Source organism: Ranitomeya imitator, chromosome 6 (genome assembly GCF_032444005.1).
Source record: "Ranitomeya imitator isolate aRanImi1 chromosome 6, aRanImi1.pri, whole genome shotgun sequence".
In the NCBI taxonomy this organism is placed as follows: domain Eukaryota; kingdom Metazoa; phylum Chordata; class Amphibia; order Anura; family Dendrobatidae; genus Ranitomeya; species Ranitomeya imitator.
Genome location: NC_091287.1, coordinates 489550090 through 489572474, shown reverse-complemented (window position 1 = coordinate 489572474; position 22385 = coordinate 489550090). Strand labels below are relative to the sequence as shown.

At 43.5% G+C, this 22385-nt stretch overlaps 1 protein-coding gene across 2 annotated transcripts in view; it reads left to right on the top strand.

Annotated features, from left to right (window-relative positions):
- The window catches only part of STK3 (serine/threonine kinase 3), a 339998-nt gene extending 319795 nt beyond the window's left edge, over positions 1-20203 (top strand). The window contains exons 11-12 of one of the 2 annotated variants that reach the window (XR_011314121.1): positions 18384-18491; positions 18607-20203. Coding sequence is in view for 1 of the 2 variants with exons in the window: in XM_069731642.1 (XP_069587743.1) it covers positions 18384-18440 (57 nt within the window). In the remaining variant the exon portion in view is untranslated. Of the gene's footprint in view, positions 1-18383 lie in introns of both variants that reach the window. The other variant, XM_069731642.1, reaches the window with a different exon arrangement.
- The last annotated feature ends 2182 nt before the right edge of the window (positions 20204-22385 follow it).

Genomic DNA, 22385 nt, shown 5'->3' with positions numbered 1-22385 from the left:
CCCATCATAAACTGTATGGAGCATTATTTGGGGCTCCTGATTCAATATGGATATTCAAAAACACTTAAACTACTGATGTCTCAATTAATTTTACTTTTATTGGTATCTATTTTTATTTTTGAAATTTACAAGTAGCTGCTGCATTTTCCACCCTAGGCTTATACTCGAGTCATTAAGTTTTCCCAGTTTTTTATGGCAAAATTAGGGAGGTTGGCTTATACTCAGGTCGGCTTATACTCGAGTATATACGGTAATAATATGGGCATACAGGTTGCATACAAGTGAAATTAATCCGACCCATGACGCCTATGTGGCGTCATGGAAAGAGCGCGTCCCTGCAGATCGGGTGAAAGGGTTAACTCCAATTTCACCCGATCTGCAGGGACAGGGGGAATGGTAGTACAGCCCAGGGGGGGTGGCTTCACCCCCCCGTGGCTACGATCGCTCTGATTGGCTGTTGAAAGTGAAACTGCCAATCAGAGCGATTTGTAATATTTCACCTAAAAAACTGATTAAATATTACAATCCAGCCATGGCCGATGCTGGATTGTATGGGTGGATGACAAACTCATATTCAGGGGCCAGTGTCAGGCAGCTGCTACAAAGGCAAATAAAATAATGGGATGCATTAAAAGAGGCATAGATGCTCATGAGGAGAATATAATTTTACCTCTATACAAGTCACTAGTTCGACCACACTTAGAATACTGTGCACAGTTCTGGTCTCCGGTGTATAAGAAAGACATAGCTGAACTGGAGCGGGTGCAGAGAAGAGCGACCAAGGTTATTAGAGGACTGGGGGGTCTGCAATACCAAGATAGGTTATTACACTTGGGGCTATTTAGTTTGGAAAAACGAAGACTAAGGGGTGATCTTATTTTAATGTATAAATATATGAGGGGACAGTACAAAGACCTTTCTGATGATCTTTTTAATCATAGACCTGAAACAGGGACAAGGGGGCATCCTCTGCGTTTGGAGGAAAAAAGGTTTAAGCATAATAACAGATGTGGATTCTTTACTGTAAGAGCAGTGAGACTATGGAACTCTCTGCCCTATGATGTTGTAATGAGTGATTCATTACTTAAATTTAAGAGGGGACTGGATACCTTTCTGGAAAAGTATAATGTTACAGGGTATATACACTAGATTCCTTGATAGGGCGTTGATCCAGGGAACTAGTCTGATTGCCGTATGTGGAGTCGGGAAGGAATTTTTTTCCCCAATGTGGAGCTTACTCTTTGCCACATGGGTTTTTTTTTGCCTTCCTCTGGATCAACATGTTAGGGCATGTTAGGTTAGGCTATGGGTTGAACTAGATGGACATATAGTCTTCCTTCAACCTTAATAACTATGTAACTATATGTAACTTTGGCTGGAAACACTGATGTAAACCCCCCCACCCCACCGATCGCCCCCCCCCAAGCCACCGATCTGTGGTCCGCTCCCCTCCGTCCTGTGCTCCGCTCCCCCGTCCTCCTGTTCGCTCCCCCCGTGCTCCAATGCCACCCCCCGTGCCCCGATCTCCCCCCCCCTTATACTTACCGGGCCTCCCGGTGTCCGTCCGTCTTCGCCCTGGGCGCCGCCATCTTCCAAAATGGCAGGCGCATGCGCAGTGCGCCCGCCGAATCTGCCGGCCGGCAGATTCGTTCCAGGTATATTTTGATCACTATGATATAACCTATCACAGTGATCAAAATAAAAAAAATAGTAAATGACCCCCCCTTTATCACCCCCATAGGTAGGGCCAATAATAACATAAAGAAAATATATATATATTTTTTTTCCACTACAGTTAGAATTAGGGTTAGGGTTTGTGCACACGTATTCTAGTCCTCTGCGGATTTTTCCGCAGCAGTTTTTATAAATCTGCAGTGCAAAACCGCTGCGGATTTATCGTGGATTTACTGCTGTTTTTCTACGGATTTCACTGCGGTTTTCTATTGGAGCAGTTGTAAAACCGCTGCGGAATCCGCAGAAAGAAGTGAAATGTGCGGAATGTAAACTGCGTTTCTGCAGTTTTTTCCGCAGCATGTGTGCAGCGTTTTTTGTAAACTCATGGGAAACTGCTGCGGACCCGCAGCGGCGGAAACACTGTGGATCCGCAGCGTTTTCTGCATCTTGTGCACATACCCTTAGAATTAGGCTATGTGCACACGGTGCGGATTTGGCTATGGATCCGCAGCAGATTTGGCTGCGGATCCGCAGCGGATTGGCCGCTGCGGATTCGTAGCAGTTTTCCATCAGCTTTACAGTTCCATGTAAACCTATGGAAAACCAAATCCGCTGTGCCCATGGTGCGGAAAATACAGCGCAGGAACGCTGTGTTGTATTTTCCGCAGCATGTCAATTCTTTGTGCGGATTCCGCAGCGTTTTACACCTGTTCCTCAATAGGAATCCGCAGGTGAAATCTGCACAAAAAAACACTGGAAATCCACGGTAAATCCGCAGGTAAAACGCAGTGCCCTTTACCCGCGGATTTTTCAAAAATGGTGCGGAAAAATCTCACACAAATCCGCAACGTGGGCACATAGCCTTAGGGTTAGGGTTGGAATTAGAGTTAGGGTTGGAATTAGGGCTAGGGTTGGAAATAGGGTTAAGATTAGGCTTGTGATTAGGGTTATGGTTAGGGGTGTGTTGGGGTTGTGGTTAGGGGTGTGTTGGGGTTAGGGTTTGGATTAGGGTTAGGATTATGTTTAGGGTTGGGATTAGGGTGAGGGGTGTGTTGGGGTTAGGGCTGTGGTTAGGGGTGTGTTGGGGTTAGGGTTGTGATTAGGGTTATGGCGAGAGTTGAGATTGGGGTTAGGGGTGTGGTGGGATTAGTGTTGGAGTTAGAATTGAGGGGTTTCCACTGTTTAGGCACATCAGGGGTCTCCAAACGCAACATGGCGCCACCATTGATTCCAGCCAATCTTGCGTTCAAAAAGTCAAATGGTGCTCCCTCCCTTCCGAGCCCCGACGTGCGCCAAAACAGTGGTTTACCCCCACATATGGGGTACCAGCATATTCGGGACAAACTGGGCAACAAATATTGGGGTCCAATTTCTCCTGCTACCCTTGTGAAAATAAAAAACTGCTTGCTAAAACATCATTTTTGAGGAAAGAAAAATTATTTTTTTATTTTCACGGCTCTGCGTTGTAAACTTCTGTGAAGCACTTGGGGGTTTAAAGTGCTCACCACATATCTAGATAAGTTCCTTTGGGGGTCTAGTTTCCAAAATGGGGTCACTTGTGGGGGGGTTTACTGTTGAGGCACATCAGGGGCTCTGCAAATGCAACGTGACGCCGGCAGACCTTTCCATCAAAGTATGCATTTCAAAACGCCACTACTTCCCTTCCGATCCCCGAAGTGTGCCCAATCAGTAGTTTACCCCCACATATGGGGTATCAGCGTACTCAGGACAAACTGGGCAACAACTATTGGGGTCCAATTTCTCCTGCTACCTTTGTGAAAATAAAAAATTGCTTGCTAAAACATCATTTTTGAGGAAAGAAAAATTATTTTTTTTATTTTCACGGCTCTGTGTTGTAAACTTCTGTGAAGCACTTGGGGGTTCAAAGTGCTCAACACATATCTAGAAAAGTTCCTTGGGGGGTCTAGTTTCCAAAATGGGGTCACTTGTGGGGGGTTTCTACTGTTTAGGCACATCAGGGGCTCTGCAAATGTGACATGACACCCGCAGACAATTCCATCAAAGTCTGCATTCCAAAACGTCACTACTTCCCTTCTGAGCCCCGACGTGTGCCCAAACAGTGGTCCCCCCCCCCCCCACATATGGGGTATCAGCGTACTCAGGACAAACTGGACAACAACTTTTGGGGTCCAATTTCTCCTGTTACGCTTGTGAAAATAAAAAATTGCGGGCTAAAAACTAATTTTTGAGGAAAGAAAAATGATTTTTTATTTTCACGGCTCTGCGTTATAAACTTCTGTTAAGCACTTGGGGGTTTAAAGTGGTCACCGCACATCTAGGTTAGTTCCATGGGATGTCTAGTTTCCAAAATGGGGTCACATGTGGGGGAGCTCAAATGTTTAGGCACACAGGGGCTCTCCAAACGCGACATGTGTCAGCTAACCATTGGAGCTAATTTTTCATTCAAAAAGTCAAATGGCGCTCCTTCTCTTCCAAGCCTGGCCGTGTGCTCAATCAGTGGTTTACCCCCACATGTGAGGTATCACTGTACTCAGGAGAAATTGCCCACTAAATATTAGGATCCATTTTATCCTGTTGCCCATGTGGAAATGAACAAATTGAGGCCAAAATAATTTTTTTGTGAAAAAAAGTACTTTTTCATTGTTTAAGGATCAATTTGTGAAGCACCTGAGGGTTCAATGTGCTCACCATGCATCTAGATAAGTTCCTTGGGGGGTCTAGTTTCCAAAATGGGGTCACATGTGGGGGAGCTCCAATGTTTAGGCACACATGGGCTCTCCAAACGCGACATGGTGACCGCTAACGATTGGAGCTAATTTTTCATTCAAAAAGTCAAATGGCGCTCCTTCCCTTCCGAGCCCTGTCGTGTGCCCAAACAGTGATTTACCCCCACATGTGAGGTATCAGTGTACTCAGGTGAAATTGCCCAACACATTTTAGGATCCGTTTTATCCTGTTGCCCATGTGGAAATGAACAAATTGAGGCTAAAAGAAATTTTTTGTGAAAAAAAAAAGTACTTTTTAATTTTTACGGATCAATTTGTGAATCACCTGGGGTTTCAAAGTGCTCACTATGCATCTAGATAAGTTCCTTGGGGGGTCTAATTTCCAAAATGTGATCACTTGTCAAAAAGTCAAATGGCGCTCTTTCCCTTCCGAGCCCTGTCGTGCGCCCAAACAGTAGTTCCCCCCAACATATGGGGTATCGGCGTACTCAGGACAAATTGTACAATATCTTTTGTGGTTCAGTTTCTCTTTTTACCCTTGGGAAAATAAAAAAAATTGTTGCTAAAAGATCATTTTTGTGACTAAAAAGTTAAATGTTCATTTTTTCCTTCCATGTTGCTTCTGCTGCTGTGAAGCACCTGAAGGGTTAATAAACTTCTTGAATGTGGTTTTGAGCACCTTGAGGGGTGCATGTTGTGAATTCTGTGGCAGAGCTCCCTCCTGTGGTCACAAGTGGTACTTCAGCTGATTCTCTCTGTGAGCTTCTGTTGGTGGAGGGAAGTGGTACTGCGGCTTCTGAGTTTCCTCCCTCAGGTGATCTGGTGAGGTCGTTAGGTGCTTCTCTACTTAACTCCACCTAATGCTTTGATCCTGGCTTCCTGTCAATGTTCCAGTGTTGGACTTGCTTTTCCCTGGATCATTCCTGTGGCCTGCTGCTCTGCATAGCTAAGTTCTTCTTTGCTATTTGTTTGCTATTTTTTCTGTCCAGCTTGTCTAATTTGTTGCTGGAAGCTCTGGGACGCAAAGGGTTTACCTCCGTGCCATTAGTTCGGTACGGAGGGTCTTTTTGCCCCCTTTGCGTGGTGTTTTTTAGGGTTTTGTGTAGACCGCAAAGTTACCTTTTCTATCCTCGATCTGTTAAGAAAGTCGGGCCTCACTTTGCTGAATCTATTTCATCTCTACGTTTGTCTTTTCATCTTAACTCACAGTCATTATATGTGGGGGGCTGCCTTTTCCTTTGGGGTATTTCTCTGAGGCAAGGTAGGCTTATTTTCTATCTTCAGGCTAGTTAGTTTCTCAGGCTGTGCCGAGTTGCATAGGCAGAGTTAGGCGCAATCCACGGCTGCCTCTAGTTTTGTTTGGAGAGGATTAGGGATTGCGGTCTGCAGAGTTCCCACGTCTCAGAGCTCGTTCTATGATTTTGGGTTATTGTCAGATCACTGTATGTGCTCTGACCGCTATGTCCATTGTAGTACTGAATTGCCTTTCATAACAGTACAGGAAGCCCAAAAGTACTAATGATTCTCAATAGAGGGAAAAAAGAAGTTCTGAGACCATTTTTTTTTCTTTGCACTGTGTTTTGCCTTTTTTTTCCCCTAGACATTTGGGTGGTTCAGTACACAGGTGTAGCGATGGACATTAGAAGTCTGTCTTCATTTGTAGATCAGCTCTCGGCAAGAGTACAAAAGATTCAAGACACTATTGATCAGAAAGCTATGTTGGAACCAAGAATTCCTATTCCTGATTTGTTTTTTGGAGATAGAACTAAGTTTCTGAGTTTCAAAAATAATTGTAAATTATTTCTGGCCTTGAAACCTCGCTCCTCTGGTGATCCAGTTCAACAGGTTTTGATTGTTATTTCTTTTTTGCGCAGCGACCCTCAGGACTGGGCATTTTCTCTTGCGCCAGGAGATCCTGCATTGAGTAATATCGATGCGTTTTTCCTGGCGCTCGGATTGCTGTACGATGAACCTAATTCAGTGGATCAGGCAGAGAAAAATTTGCTGGCTCTTTGTCAGGGTCAGGATGAGATAGAGGTATATTGTCAGAAATTTAGAAAGTGGTCCGTGCTCACTCAATGGAATGAATCTGCGCTGGCAGCTATGTTCAGAAAGGGTCTCTCTGAAGCCCTTAAGGATGTCATGGTGGGATTTCCTATGCCTGCTGGTTTGAATGAGTCTATGTCTTTGGCCATTCAGATCGGTCGACGCTTGCGTGAGTGTAAATCTGTGCACCATTTGGCGGTATTACTTGAGCTTAAACCTGAGCCTATGCAGTGCGATAGGACTTTGACCAGAGTTAAACGGCAAGAACACAGACGTCTGAATGGGCTGTGTTTCTACTGTGGTGATTCCACTCATGCTATCTCTGATTGTCCTAAGCGCACTAAGCGGTTCGCTAGGTCTGCCACCATTGGTACGGTACAGTCAAAATTTCTTCTGTCCGTTACCTTGATCTGCTCTTTGTCATCGTATTCTGTCATGGCATTTGTGGATTCAGGCGCTGCCCTGAATTTGATGGACTTGGAGTATGCTAAGCGTTGTGGGTTTCTCTTAGAGCCATTGCAGTGTCCTATTCCATTGAGAGGAATTGATGCCACGCCTTTGGCCAAGAATAAGCCTCAATACTGGACCCAGCTGACCATGTGCATGGCTCCTGCACCTCAGGAGGTTATTCGCTTTCTGGTGTTGCATAATCTGCATGATGTGGTCGTGTTGGGGTTGCCATGGCTACAAGCCCATAATCCAGTATTAGATTGGAAATCCATGTCGGTGTCCAGCTGGGGTTGTCAGGGGGTACATGGTGATGTTCCATTTCTGTCAATTTCGTCATCCACCCCTTCTGAGGTTCCAGAGTTCTTGTCTGATTACCGGGATGTATTTGATGAGCCCAAGTCCGATGCCCTACCTCCGCATAGGGATTGTGATTGTGCTATCAATTTGATTCCTGGTAGTAAATTCCCAAAAGGTCGACTGTTTAATTTATCCGTGCCTGAGCACGCCGCTATGCGCAGTTATGTGAAGGAATCCCTGGAGAAGGGGCATATTCGCCCGTCATCGTCACCATTAGGAGCAGGGTTCTTTTTTGTAGCCAAGAAGGATGGTTCGCTGAGACCTCGTATAGATTACCGCCTTCTAAATAAGATCACGGTTAAATTTCAGTACCCCTTGCCATTGTTATCTGATTTGTTTGCTCGGATTAAGGGGGCTAGTTGGTTCACCAAGATAGATCTTCGTGGTGCGTATAATCTGGTGCGAATCAGGCGAGGAGATGAATGGAAAACTGCATTTAATACGCCCGAGGGTCATTTTGAGTATCTAGTGATGCCATTCGGACTTGCCAATGCTCCATCAGTGTTTCAGTCCTTTATGCATGACATCTTCCGAGAGTACCTGGATAAATTCCTGATTGTGTACTTGGATGACATTTTGATCTTCTCGGATGATTGGGAGTCTCATGTGAAGCAGGTCAGAACAGTTTTTCAGGTCCTGCGTGCTAATTCTTTGTTTGTGAAGGGATCAAAGTGTCTCTTTGGTGTGCAGAAGGTTTCATTTTTGGGGTTCATCTTTTCCCCTTCTACTATCGAGATGGATCCAGTTAAGGTCCAAGCCATCCATGATTGGACTCAGCCGACATCTCTGAAAAGTCTGCAAAAGTTCCTGGGCTTTGCTAATTTTTATCGTCGCTTCATCTGCAATTTTTCTAGTATTGCCAAACCATTGACCGATTTGACCAAGAAGGGTGCTGATTTGGTCAATTGGTCTTCTGCTGCTGTGGAAGCTTTTCAAGACTTGAAGTGTCATTTTTCTTCTGCCCCTGTGTTGTGTCAACCAGATGTTTCTCTTCCGTTCCAGGTCAAGGTTGATGCTTCTGAGATTGGAGCAGGGGCTGTTTTGTCGCAGAGAGGTTCTGATTGCTCAGTGATGAAACCATGCGCTTTTTTTCCCAGGAAGTTTTCGCCTGCTGAGCGAAATTATGATGTGGGCAACCGAGAGTTGCTGGCCATGAAGTGGGCATTCGAGGAGTGGCGTCATTGGCTTGAAGGAGCTAAGCATCGCGTGGTGGTATTGACTGATCATAAGAACTTGACTTATCTTGAGTCTGCTAAGCGGTTGAATCCTAGACAGGCTCGTTGGTCGCTGTTTTTTGCCCGTTTTGACTTTGTGATTTCGTACCTTCCGGGCTCTAAAAATGTGAAGGCGGATGCTCTGTCTAGGAGTTTTGTGCCCGACTCTCGGGGTTTGTCTGAGCCGGCGGGTATCCTCAAGGAAGGAGTAATTGTGTCTGCCATCTCCCCTGATTTGCGGCGGGTGCTGCAAAAATTTCAGGCTAATAAACCTGATCGTTGTCCAGCGGAGAGACTGTTTGTCCCTGATAGGTGGACCAATAAAGTTATCTCTGAGGTTCATTGTTCGGTGTTGGCTGGTCATCCTGGAATCTTTGGTACCAGAGAGTTGGTGGCTACATCCTTTTGGTGGCCGTCTCTGTCGCGGGATGTGCGTGTTTTTGTGCAGTCCTGTGGGATTTGTGCTCGGGCTAAGCCCTGCTGTTCTCGTGCCAGTGGGTTGCTTTTGCCCTTGCCGGTCCCGAAGAGGCCTTGGACACATATCTCTATGGATTTTATTTCTGATCTTCCCGTTTCTCAAAAGATGTCAGTCATTTGGGTGGTCTGTGATCGCTTTTCTAAGATGGTCCATCTGGTACCCTTGTCTAAATTGCCTTCCTCCTCTGATTTGGTGCCATTGTTCTTCCAGCATGTGGTTCGTTTACATGGCATTCCAGAGAATATCGTTTCTGACAGAGGTTCCCAGTTTGTTTCGAGGTTTTGGCGAGCCTTTTGTGGTAGGATGGGCATTGACTTGTCTTTTTCCTCGGCTTTCCATCCTCAGACTAATGGCCAGACCGAACGAACCAATCAGACCTTGGAAACATATCTGAGATGCTTCGTTTCTGCCGATCAGGATGACTGGGTGTCCTTTTTGCCTTTGGCTGAGTTCGCCCTTAATAATCGGGCCAGCTCGGCTACCTTGGTTTCGCCATTTTTCTGCAATTCTGGGTTCCATCCTCGTTTCTCTTCAGGACAGGTTGAGTCTTCGGACTGTCCTGGTGTGGATACTGTGGTGGACAGGCTGCAGCAGATTTGGACTCATGTAGTGGACAATTTGACCTTGTCCCAGGAGAATGCTCAACGTTTCGCTAATCGCAGACGCCGTGTGGGTCCCCGACTTCGTGTTGGGGATCTGGTTTGGTTATCTTCTCGTCATATTTCTATGAAGGTTTCCTCTCCTAAGTTTAAACCTCGTTTCATTGGTCCGTATAGGATTTCTGAGGTTCTTAATCCTGTGTCTTTTCGTCTGACCCTTCCAGATTCTTTTTCCATACATAACGTATTCCATAGGTCATTGTTGCGGAGATACGTGGCACCTATGGTTCCATCTGTTGATCCTCCTTCCCCGGTTTTGGTGGAGGGGGAATTGGAGTATATTGTGGAGAAGATTTTGGATTCTCGTGTTTCTAGACGGAAACTCCAGTATCTGGTTAAATGGAAGGGTTATGCTCAGGAAGATAATTCCTGGGTTTTTGCCTCTGATGTCCATGCTCCCGATCTTGTTCGTGCCTTTCATGTGGCTCATCCTGGTCGGCCTGGGGGCTCTGGTGAGGGTTCGGTGACCCCTCCTCAAGGGGGGGGTACTGTTGTGAATTCTGTGGCAGAGCTCCCTCCTGTGGTCACAAGTGGTACTTCGGCTGATTCTCTCTGTTGAGCTTCTGTTGGTGGAGGGAAGTGGTACTGCGGCTTCTGAGTTTCCTCCCTCAGGTGATCTGGTGAGGTCGTTAGGTGCTTCTCTACTTAACTCCACCTAATGCTTTGATCCTGGCTTCCTGTCAATGTTCCAGTGTTGGACTTGCTTTTCCCTGGATCATTCCTGTGGCCTGCTGCTCTGCATAGCTAAGTTCTTCTTTGCTATTTGTTTGCAATGTTTTCTGTCCAGCTTGTCTAATTTGTTGCTGGAAGCTCTGGGACGCAAAGGGTGTACCTCCGTGCCGTTAGTTCGGTACGGAGGGTCTTTTTGCCCCCTTTGCGTGGTGTTTTCTAGGGTTTTGTGTAGACCGCAAAGTTACCTTTTCTATCCTCGATCTGTTAAGAAAGTCGGGCCTCACTTTGCTGAATCTATTTCATCTCTACGTTTGTCTTTTCATCTTAACTCACAGTCATTATATGTGGGGGGCTGCCTTTTCCTTTGGGGTATTTCTCTGAGGCAACGTAGGCTTATTTTCTATCTTCAGGCTAGTTAGTTTCTCAGGCTGTGCCGAGTTGCATAGGCAGAGTTAGGCGCAATCCCTGGCTGCCTCTAGTTTTGTTTGGAGAGGATTAGGGATTGCGGTCTGCAGACTTCCCACGTCTCAGAGCTCGTTCTATGATTTTGGGTTATTGTCAGATCACTGTATGTGCTCTGACCGCTATGTCCATTGTAGTACTGAATTGCCTTTCATAACAGGTGCAGTTTTTAGAATGGTGTCACTTTGGGGTATTTTCAGCCACATAGACCCCTCAAACTGACTTCAAATGTGAGGTGGTCCCTAAAAAAAATGGTTTTGTAAATTTTGTTGTAAAAATGAGAAATCGCTGGTCAAATTTTAACCCTTATAACTTCCTAGCAAAAAAAATGTTGTTTCCAAAATTGTGCTGATGTAAAGTAGACATGTGGGAAATGTTATTCATTAACTATTTTGTGTCACATAACTCTCTGGTTTAACAGAATAAAAATTCAAAATTTGAAAATTGCAAAATTTTCAAAATTTTAGCCAAATTTCCATTTTTTTCACAAATAAACGCAAAAATTATTGACCTAAATTTACCACTAACATGAAGCCCAATATGTCATGAAAAAACAGTCTCAGAACTGTTAGGATCCGTTGAGGCGTTCCCGAGTTATTACCTCATAAAGGGACACTGGTCAGAATTGCAAAAAACGGCCAGGTCATTAAGGTCAGAATAGGCTGGGTCATGAAGGGGTTAAGTAAAAAATTAATCTTTTATACCTTCACTATGGGGCATAGGTTACCCAAAAATATATTATCATTACACAGAATGTCTCCTCCCCTTCTCTTCAGATGTCCCTTTGACATCAAGTGCATGGCCAGAAATCCCACACCTGTTTATTCTGCCTACCATCGCTCGTCTTCTATGTTCCGCCCTCATGTGGGTACTGACTTAAATTTTAATATGCCCAGGTGCCGGGAAATCACTGTAACATCCGGTCTCAGTGATCTGTGGCAGACAGTAGGTGAATTCCGCACAGTGAAGAGGAACGACATATAAATCAGATGAGTGCAATTTGATGAAAAAGGGATTGCAATTGGACCAGTGTTGTTCAATGAGGCAGTGCAGATCTGCATTTTTTTTCTTAGCTATATTCGGCATAAGCAAAATTTGCAGCATGCTGTGATTTTACCCCGAAAATCGGTACAGTGCAGGGAAAAAACAATCGGATTCCATACGGACCATCTGTATGGCATCCGATTTTTAAGGATACATTGTAATTCTGTAAGATGGGAAACTATAAATGGTCCTGGAAATGATTAATAAGTGGTGAATAAAAAACAGATTGTATACGGACTGCACATGGACGAGAAGTGAGAAAAAAATTGTCCCACTTTTCCAGATGAGAATGTGACCGATATTTTTATACTCTCCTGTGACCCCAGCCTTATTCTCCAGCAGCAAAATGGTAAAACCATTTAGAAAATAATTAATTTTGTGTAACACCCCTTTATGGCTACCACGGTACACTGGGTGTTATGGGGGGTCTCACCTCTCCAGGGCGCCGTGCCTCCAAACGAATCTTGATTGGAGCTCTTTCTCTGGGACTGCAGAAGGACTATTATCTTCTGCCAGGGGCTGACTCGGGAAGCCACTGCCACACTCAGTACACACTCACAGGGATCAGGAGTAAAACAGTTTAACAGGTTTATTGCTAGGCAGCATAAATGAGATGGATTTAAAGGAATAACATGCAATACAAGTAAGGCTACGTTCACATTTGCGTTGTGCGCCGCTGCGTCGGCGACGCAACGCACAGCGCAAATAAAAATGCACCAAAACACACGCAAAAACACTGCGTTTTGCGACGCATGCGTCGTTTTTTGCCGAAATTTCGACGCAAAAAAAATGCAACTTGTCGCGTTTTCTTTGCCCGACGCTTGCGGCAAAAAAAACGCATGCGTTTCACAACGCAACACAACGCATGTCCATGCGTCCCCCATGTTAAATATAGGGGCGCATGACGCATGCGTCGCCGCTGCGTTTCCCGACGCTGCGTCGGGAAACGCTAATGTGAACGTAGCCTAACTGAGCTCTGGAAAAGTCATATACACATCACATTCTAATTCTACCTCAACCCTGCAAGTCTAACGTAGCAGGTTTTTTGTTTCTTCTGGTTTAACTCAGTCCAAATATCGGGGCCCAGTTGCCGCGCAAATTACAACAGTTGGTGCACTTAGATGAATGTTAATGGCGATAGTCTGGGCTGTAGTGTACTCACTGTAAATAGCGCTGGTAGAACCACAAGTTTCAGAAGGGCACTCACTGCGCGTCTCCAATGGTCGGAGGGTTCTCTGGACACCAGCTGGGGGCGGCCGGATTCAGTCCTTTATAGGGGAGTGCCAGCAGAACTCTCCAAGTTCTTGATGTAACTTGCTTCAGAGGGTAAAAGAAAGCCGTGCTCTCTCCAGCAGCGCGGGTATATCCGAGGGGACAGCAACCCTGCAGCGTAAAGGGATGCAAATCCGCCGGGCTCAGTCTCTCACAGCAAGTTGCCACGCTCTCTCCTTTCTCGGAACTCTTTCTTTCACTTTCTGCCCAGCTCCTCCCTCCAAGTCCCTCCTCATCCAATCCAGGCTGTGTCATCTGACTGAAACAAGGGTCCCTGGGAATGGTAGTCCACGGCAGCTCAGAGGAAAATCTGCTAATGTCTGTTGGTCCCTGTTTAACAGCAGCTGCAAAGCTCTTCTTAGTGTCTGTAAGTCCCAGTATACCAGTAGCTGCCCTGACAGTTCCCAGTGCAGGTGTTACATTTGCATTTAGGAAAAAATGAACAATAAAATAAGTGCACTGGTGTACACAGCCTTTGGGCAGCATTTATATTTCGAGGATATTTCATTTATTTCTAGGTTTGTCGCATTTTTGGCTTAGTCTTTGCTCGACATTTGTAGCTTTAGCAGTCGACTTATTTTGTGGCTCATGTCTTCTCATATCACATATCTGTTCAAACTATTGTGCTCCATAATCCTTTGAAACTAAAGGGGCTTTTCATGTAGAAAGGTGGTTGAAGAAAACCATGCTATTTATGTCTTGGCTTTAGTCCCATTCAGACCACAAGCGACACTGAGGAAAGAATGGCTTACTGCAGCGACAACACAATTCTTTCCACAGCTTTTAATTTTCTCTGGTCCCATTTCTAACAAAGCCAGTCACAAAGCAAGGTGAACTCTTTTACAGGAGCAGTAAACGCTAATTACCACCCAACCTCGGTCCTGGTTATGACTTTTTTCTGATCAAGAGATCTGTCTGCCAGAGAAGAATAAGAACCCTGCAAGGTACGAAGAAGTCATCTACCCAATACTGCGGGACAACAGCTACTCTATAGCAAGTCCTCACATAAATCAATAAAGTATATAAAAAGTCTGCAAAATACATAAATAGCAACCATTAATTAGTTTAGCCCCTTAGTGACAGAGCCAATTTGGTACTTAATGACCGAGCCAATTTTTACAATTCTGACCACTGTCACTTTATGAGGTTATAACTCTGGAACGCTTTAAAGGATCCCGCTGATTCTGAGATTGTTTTTTCGTGACATATTGTACTTCATGTTAGTGGTAACATTTCTTCGATATTACTTGCGAATATTTATGAAAAAAAACGAAATATGGCGAAAATGTTTAAAATGTTGCAATTTTCAAACTTTTTCGCTAAGCAAATGAAGACTGCATGCTGAACCAAAGAGTGCTTTATAAAAAGTTATAATTTTATTAACACCAAACAATACAAACGATAAAACAATGCCTCAAAACCATGTAAGTAAATGATGTTACTAGCAGACAGGCTACGAAATATTTGTTATCACGGTGGGTGCCGGTAGGCGGGCTTTAATTTGCAATTCAAACTGCCCATTCATTCCCGGTATGGGAGCTATTCATTTTGCGATTAAGTATATCTGCTGTGGATGTATCTACCATAGAACTTAAAAGGTTGCATTTTGGCCCGTTTTTGTATGATGTTGCCGGTTGGATATTTTTTTCGCCGCTGCTGGGGATTCCAGTAGGCAGTCCTAGTCAACATCAGGTGACGGCAAACTCCACCCCTCCTCGATTCTATTGGCCCTAGGCGGCTTTAAAAACTCTATGACGCCTCCCGGTAGTCACGCCCCCAGGAGGAAGCTGTCGCGAAACGCGCGTCGGGGTTTTGCGGACAGTGGCATGCCATGTGTGGCTGATATCGGGAGCACCACACGATTCAGGTAACACGTATATTTATGGGTTTCCATTCACTTAGTGTTTAGGCACATATAGCAGCATGTGGACAATTGTCTATATATTAGATGAGCTTGCTGTAGACTAATTTTTGGGTGCATACCATACCCGCATATATGTATAGGTATGAGCAGCTTGGGATGCATTCGCAGGTTTAATCATTGTGCGTTGTGGTTATTGTAGCACCATATAGGGTCCGGGCAAAAGGTTGTATTTACCATTTACTGTATAGAGTCTGGACATGGATACCATTTATTGTGCTTAGTAAATTATTGTAGCAGTTATGCATATCGGCTTTATAGAGTGACTGGTCGGTACTTTGATAACTGGATTAATTCCACAGAATATTCCCGTATGCCATGTTGCTTAAATTGGTTAAAAGATATTGTCTGAATATTTATTCTGCATAGTACAAAGTTTAAATAAACAGTACTGAATAGGTATAGTGGTTGCGGCACTAATTAGAATTTTGACTTTGAACAGGTGGTTCTATAACAGCGCAATGAATATATTATCATCTTTATAGCCACTGCGGCACTAATTGATATTATAACTTGGAGCAGTTGGTTCTTTAATAGTGTAATTAGACTATACTGTTATCTATGGTATCCTGACTAATTAAAGTGGTAATTATTTATGTACCTAAGTGTGTTATACTATACCTATATTGAACATTGGGATTTTCACATAAAAATCTGGTAGAGGTATTTTCTCAGCATGCTCTAGTACTTAATTGTATAAACCTATAAATGTGTTTATTACCTGGTGCTTTCTCGTAATTATGAGAATTTTACTCACGCCTGTCTGCTAGTAACATCATTTACTTACATGGTTTTGAGGCATTGTTTTATCGTTTGTATTGTTTGGTGTTAATAAAATTATAACTTTTTATAAAGCACTCTTTGGTTCAGCATGCAGTCTTCATTTGCTTAGCGAATCAGTATGTTTCAGTGACTTAGTTGAGTGTTTACCCATCCCTAGTCTGTGGTAATGGGTCTGGGTTATATGTTTACAATTTTCAAACTTTGTATTTTTATGCCCTTAAATCAGAGAGATATGTCACGAAAAATAGTTAATAAATAACATTTCCCACATGTCTACTTTACATCAGCACAATTTTGGAAACAAAATGTTTTTTTGTTAGGGAGTTATAAGGGTTAAAGTTGACCAGCAAATTCTCATTTTTACAACACCATTTTTTTTTAGGGACCACATCTCATTTGAAGTCATTTTGAGGGGTCTATATGATAGAAAATACCCAAGTGTGACACCATTCTAAAAACTGCACCCCTCAAGGTTCTCAAAACTACATTTAAGAAGTTTATTAACCCTTTACATGCTTCACAGGAACTGAAACAATGTGGAAGGAAAAAATGAACATTTAACTTTTTTTTGCAAACATTTTACTTCAGAACCATTTTTTTTTATTTTCAAAAGTGTAAAAACAGAAATGAAACTATAAATTTTGTTATGCAATTTCTCCTGAATACGCCGATACCACATATGTGGGGGTAAACCACTGTTTGGACGCACCGCAGAGCTTGGAAGTGAAGGAGCGCCGTTTGACTTTTTCAATGCAGAATTGGCTGGAATTGAGATTGGATGCCATGTCATGTTTAGAGTGCCCCTGATGTGCCTAAAAAGTGGAAACCCCCCACAGGTGACACCATTTTAGAAACTAGACCCTTTAAGGAACTTATTTAGATGTGTGGTGAGCACTTTGAACCCCCAAGTGCTTCACAGAAGTTTATAACATAGAGCCGTGAAAATAAAAAATCGCATTTGTTTACACAAAAACAAAAGTTGTTGTGCAATTTCTCCTGAGTACGTCAATACCCCATATGTGGGGGTAAACCACTGTTTGGGCGCACTGCAGAGCTTGGAAGAGAAGGAGTGCCGTTTTACTTTTCAATGTAGAATTGGCTGGAATTGAGATCGTACGCCATGTTGCGTTTGCAGAGCCCCTGATGTACCTAAACAGTAGTAACCCCCCACAAGTGACCCCATTTTGGAAACTAAATTTAGCCCCAAACCTATATTTAGCCCCAACCCTAACCCTATATTTAGCCCCAACCCTATCCCTAACCCTAAATTTAGCCCCAACCCTAACCCTAACCCTAAATTTAGCCCCAACCCTAACCCTAACCCTAAATTTAGCCCCAACCCTAATCCTAACCCTAAATTTAGCCCCAACTACTCCACCTGCTGGCCGGCAGAATATGGCGGGCGCACTGCTCATGCGCCCGCCATTTTCTTTCCGGATGAAGAAGCTGGCGGCCAGGAGAAGAAGAAGGAGGATCCAGGGACACCGGTAATTATAGCAGGGTCCCCGAATCCCCCTATTTCTCTGTCCTCTGATGTGCGATCACATCAGAGGACAGAAAATGAAAGATCCCTTTTATTTTTTTGCGATCGCCGGTAAACAGTTAATTACCAGTGATCGCAAAACAGGGGTCGGTAAAAACCGACCCCGATCATGTTCTTTGGGGTCTCGGCTACCCCTGGCAGCCGAGACTCCAAAGATTTTCCGGGTGCCGGCCGGCGGGCGCACTGCGCATGTGCCCGCCATTTTTTTGCCGGAGCAAGATGGCGGCACCCATCGGGAGCCGAGAGGAGCACCGGGGGAGACAGGTTAGTATCGGGGGGCTATTGGGGACCCCATTTTTCTGTCCTCTGATGTGCGATCACATCCGAGGACAGATAAATTAAATGGGAAATCGCGTTTTTTTTGCGATCGCCGGCAAACGGTTAATTATCGGCGATCGCAACCCGGGGTCGGTAAACCCCACCACCCCCCCCACCCCCGAATCATGTTCTCTGGGGTCTCGGTTGCCAGAGAAAATCCGACTCTGGGGGCACTATTCACTTTTTCTGCAGCGCCGTTAATTAATGGCGCTGTGGATTAAGTACCCTTAACTGCCGCCGTTAAAAGGTGTATCGGCGGTCGTTAGGGGGTTAGCAATTGTAATCTTGCTACATTTTAAAATAACTAAACTTCATGAAATAAAACATGTGAAATGGTTTATAGTATAGATTAGCAAATGTTTTGAAATTCATATTTGCCGGATTCACTCTAATTTTTCAAACTTTTAATAATATAATAATAATAATGTCAGTGACCTCAACATATAGCTATACGGAGGTTACCCATTGACTGATGTGCTGTTACACACTACCGCTAATGTTTATTCAGTGTTTTTCTCCCTATCTCTATGGCTAAACAGAGAGCTGTAATGTCCCCTCACTTTTCAGATTCAGATCTTCCCTCACAGGACTTGTGACAGTTTTTATAGTAGATGAGGACTTGTCATATGATGTAAAAAATGGTCACTTTTTGGTTATATTTTATTCCTGCTTACCCCTCCCCCCCCCCCCCCCGAGTTTTTTCTTTTTTGGAAAACAAACTCCATATGTTTCCAGAGACGTGAGCTTTTTTAATTTAGTGCAAAATTTTATTGTCTTTACAGGGAGGCATGGCTCACAGGATAATTAAATCTGAATACTCCAGTGAGAAGCGGAGATAAAATAAGAGCAGAATCTGGATTCTTTGGACTTGGTAAAATGTCCTTTTCAAGGTAAACAGTATTAAAAAGGTGGTCCAGATTTAATTAATGTTTCCAAATGGGGGAATGGTGTATAATGATAAACCACTGTTTGCCTGATAAAATCCGTACCTCACTGTCATTGTAGCATTGGTGTTCCCCAACCATCTGGTTGGCTGCAGAGATGAACACAACCAATGTACGCCATGACTGAAGCCGTCTTAATGTATGTAATTTTACTAGATTCATTCACAAATATCTATCACCTCCTTGGCTTTTAACCTATTTTCTTACATTATAACCTACGGTATGTTTAAATATTTTTGTAATCCGATTTGTGTGTCGTGCATCAGCACTAAATAGTCTAAGTTGGTGAAGTGAGAAAAATATAGGTATAAATTAAATTTATGGGATTAAATAACTAAAAATTGGCATGTGTATATGTTTTCACCCCTTTTGCAATGAAGCCCCTAAAAATGTCTAATGCAAGCAATTCACTTCATAAGTCACATGTTTAGTGAGAGGACATCCACTTGTGTGCAATCTAAGTGTCACGTGGTCTGTCAGTATATACACACCTTTCCTGAAAGTCCACAGAGGCTGCGACATCATTAAGCAAGATACACTACTAACCGAACAACACCATGAAGACCAAGGAGATCTCCAAACAAATCAGGGACAACGTTGTTGAGAAGTACAAGTCAGGGCTGGGTTATAAAAAAAAATAAATATCCCAATCTCTGAGGATCCCCCATGCACCATCTAATTTTTTATCATCAAATTAAAAGAAAATGGTACCACAACAAACCTGCCAGGAGAGGGCAGACCACCAAAACTTTCAGCCACGGCAAAGAGGGCATTAATTAGAGAGGCAGCACAAAGACCAAATTTAATCCTGAAGGAGCTGCAGAGTTCCTAAACAGAGACTGGAGTATCTGTCCAGACAACCACAATAAGCCGTGCACTCCATAGAGGTGGTCTTTATGGAAGAGTGGGCAAAAAAAATCCTTTACTTATGCGCAAAAATTGTAAGGCTCATTTTGAGTTTGCCGAAATACATGTGGGAGTCTCCCCAAATGTATGGAGGAAGGTGCTGTGGTCAGATGAGACCAAAATTTAACTTTTTGTCCACCAAGCTAAATGCTATGTCTGGCGCAAAACCAACACAACTCATCACCCCAAAAACATCATCCCCACAGTAAAACATGGTGGTGGTAGCAGCATCATGATTTGGGGATATTTTTCGATGACATGGAAAATGTTCTGTGTCAAGAGGAAGATGGATGGTCCAAAATACAGGGATATTCTTGAGCAAAACCTGTTTCAGTCTGTCAGTGAATTGAGGGATGGAGGTTCACCTTCCAACAAGACAATGACCCAAAGCATACTGCTAAAGCAGCACTTGAGTGGTTTCAGCGAAAACGTGTAAATGTTTTGGAGTGGCCTAGTCAATGCCCAGACATTAATCCAATTGAGAAACTGTGGTCAGATGTGAAGATTGCTGATTACCAGAGGAAACCATCTAACTTGAAGGAGTAGGAGCAGTTTTGAGTTGAGAAATGGGCAAAAATCCCAGTTGCATGATGTGGAAAGTTCATAGAGACGTATCCAAAGTAACTTGCAGCTGTAATTGAGGCTCTACAAAGTGCTGACTTTAGAGGGGGTGAATAGTTCTGCACACTGAAATTTTCAGTTATTTTGTCCTATTTATTGTTTGCTTCACAATAAAAAGAAAACCAATTGTTCTCAGTTGTAGACATGTTCTACTGAACTGAAACGCGAAAAATGCCAGAGGGGAGAATACTTTCGCAAGTCAATGTAAGTGTATATAAATGTAAGCTGGGTTGGATCCGTTTTGCAGCTAAGGAGCATTTTCTTACACAGTGATCAAAGTGAATGCATGTGTTGTTAGTTTGGGCAAGTCATGAATATCATCAACCTCTGTTCCTGCAGTTTTGCATATATAACTATTGGTTTGCGTCAATTAATGCAATCGACCTTAGCATTGCAGAGGCTGGTGAATCGTTTCTGGAAATCGTTTATTCCTCTCAGCATCTCAGAATAGTCCACAGAGTACATTCAGACAGGAAATCTTTCATAATAATGAGAAACATATCCATAGATGCCTACCATATAGCTCAAGTTTCACAAGGCCTGACCCTTCCAGAACACACAGATGCCTGCTTCCTGTTGGGAGCAGAACAGAAGCCAAAACACATGGCTAATTATTATTTCAATCCATACATGCAGAAATTTATTTATAGATGTCATTTTTGGCCTACACATTGTTGATGGAAGCCCCAGAAATCATCTGTACAAGGTCTATTTTTTGGGCTTGTGTAAATAAAACTCTCCGAGCTTCTATGGAGAGCATCTGGGCTCAGCAGTGTTTGTTTATCATCGGTCTCACGTTGTGGTGTTTGACATCTAGTAGGCATTATACAATGCAGAGGTTTTGGCACTAACCTAGGGAATATTTTATCCTACTAGCTCTGCTCGGAAAATCATCAAACTTTTGTTATTTTTCTGTTAGGCAAAATATATGGAATGAACAGAGCCCTGAACTTTTCTTTTTCTTTTTTAAGAACCAAATCCCTCTGAAAATCTTTATACATTATACAAGTAAGTCAAGCTTTAATGAAATAATGACTAAAGGCTAAGGGTATCTAATTTTAATTAACGTGCTTCACTGAACAAATGATAAAACAGTAGTGCCCTAACTCATGGGAACATTCCTCTTCTTGCATAATACAAACTAAAAATGAACTTCTTCTTTTTAGCTCATTTTAGTTTAAAGGGGTTGTCCACTATCTGGACAAGTCCTTCTTGATCAAAGAGTTTGGCCCCGATAAAATACTAAAGACTATACTCACCTCCCGTGCTGCTGCCGTTTCGGACGTGTCAGCACTCGCGGTCTCTGGGCTCCCGTGTAGGTGTTGTGACACGTAACGCCAGTGGCCAATCAGCGCTGTCGTCACTGTCTCCGCTTTCGGATAAATCGAACACGAAGAGAAAGTTCGGGCTGCAGCTGATTTCTGACGTCCTCCTCAATTCAACAGGAGGCAGAGACCGTGATGCCAGCGCTGATTGGGCACCAATGTCATGTGTCACAACAACAGCACAAGAGCCCCAGGACCATGAGTGCTGACACCACAGGAACGACGCCAGCACGGGAGATTAGTATAATCTTTATTATTCTATGGCAGCCAAGTGAGGGGTTTAAGAAGAAGTTGTCCAAGTAGGGACAACTTCTTTAACTTTCAAAGACAATTTTTATCTTTATGGCCATGTACATAGGGCCCGATTCATCAACACCAGCGTTGACCACACCAGTCTTAATGGGGGGATGTGCTGGAGTCAGACTTTGCTCATTTATAATGGTGCACCCCTCTTTTATGAATTTTGAGCATCTGACAAGTGGTGTGTGCCTCTGTGTTCTATGCCAGAAATCTCACTCTAGTCAGAGAGTGGTGTGAGACTGCTGGCATCTGGAACGCCATAGCTCATCATGAAATAGACAAGCTGTGGTGTCATGCCCCTACGCATCCCTGTCCTGAAAACTAAGAAACTGTCATGAAGACACAGAAAGTTACAACATTTTGGTGCAACTCCAAGGTGTGTCTAAAATTTACGCCAGAATTCTAGCCTGAATGTTTTAATGAATCTGGCTCACATTGTTTATATCAACCAAATATTATTTTCCCTGACTTCCAGTCCCTGTAAGTGTGAATAATAATCAAACAAGAATAAACCACATAAACCACATACTGGCACCTCTACCAAGTGGAAACTGAAAAGGGAATCCCCTAAACACATACATTAGATTGTAAGCAAGATCCGTCATTTATCGAATAACTATCAGCTTAGAGCAGTTTAAGGGTGCAGTTAGACTGCCATATTAATAGGAGCGAGATTGGAATGAAGTGC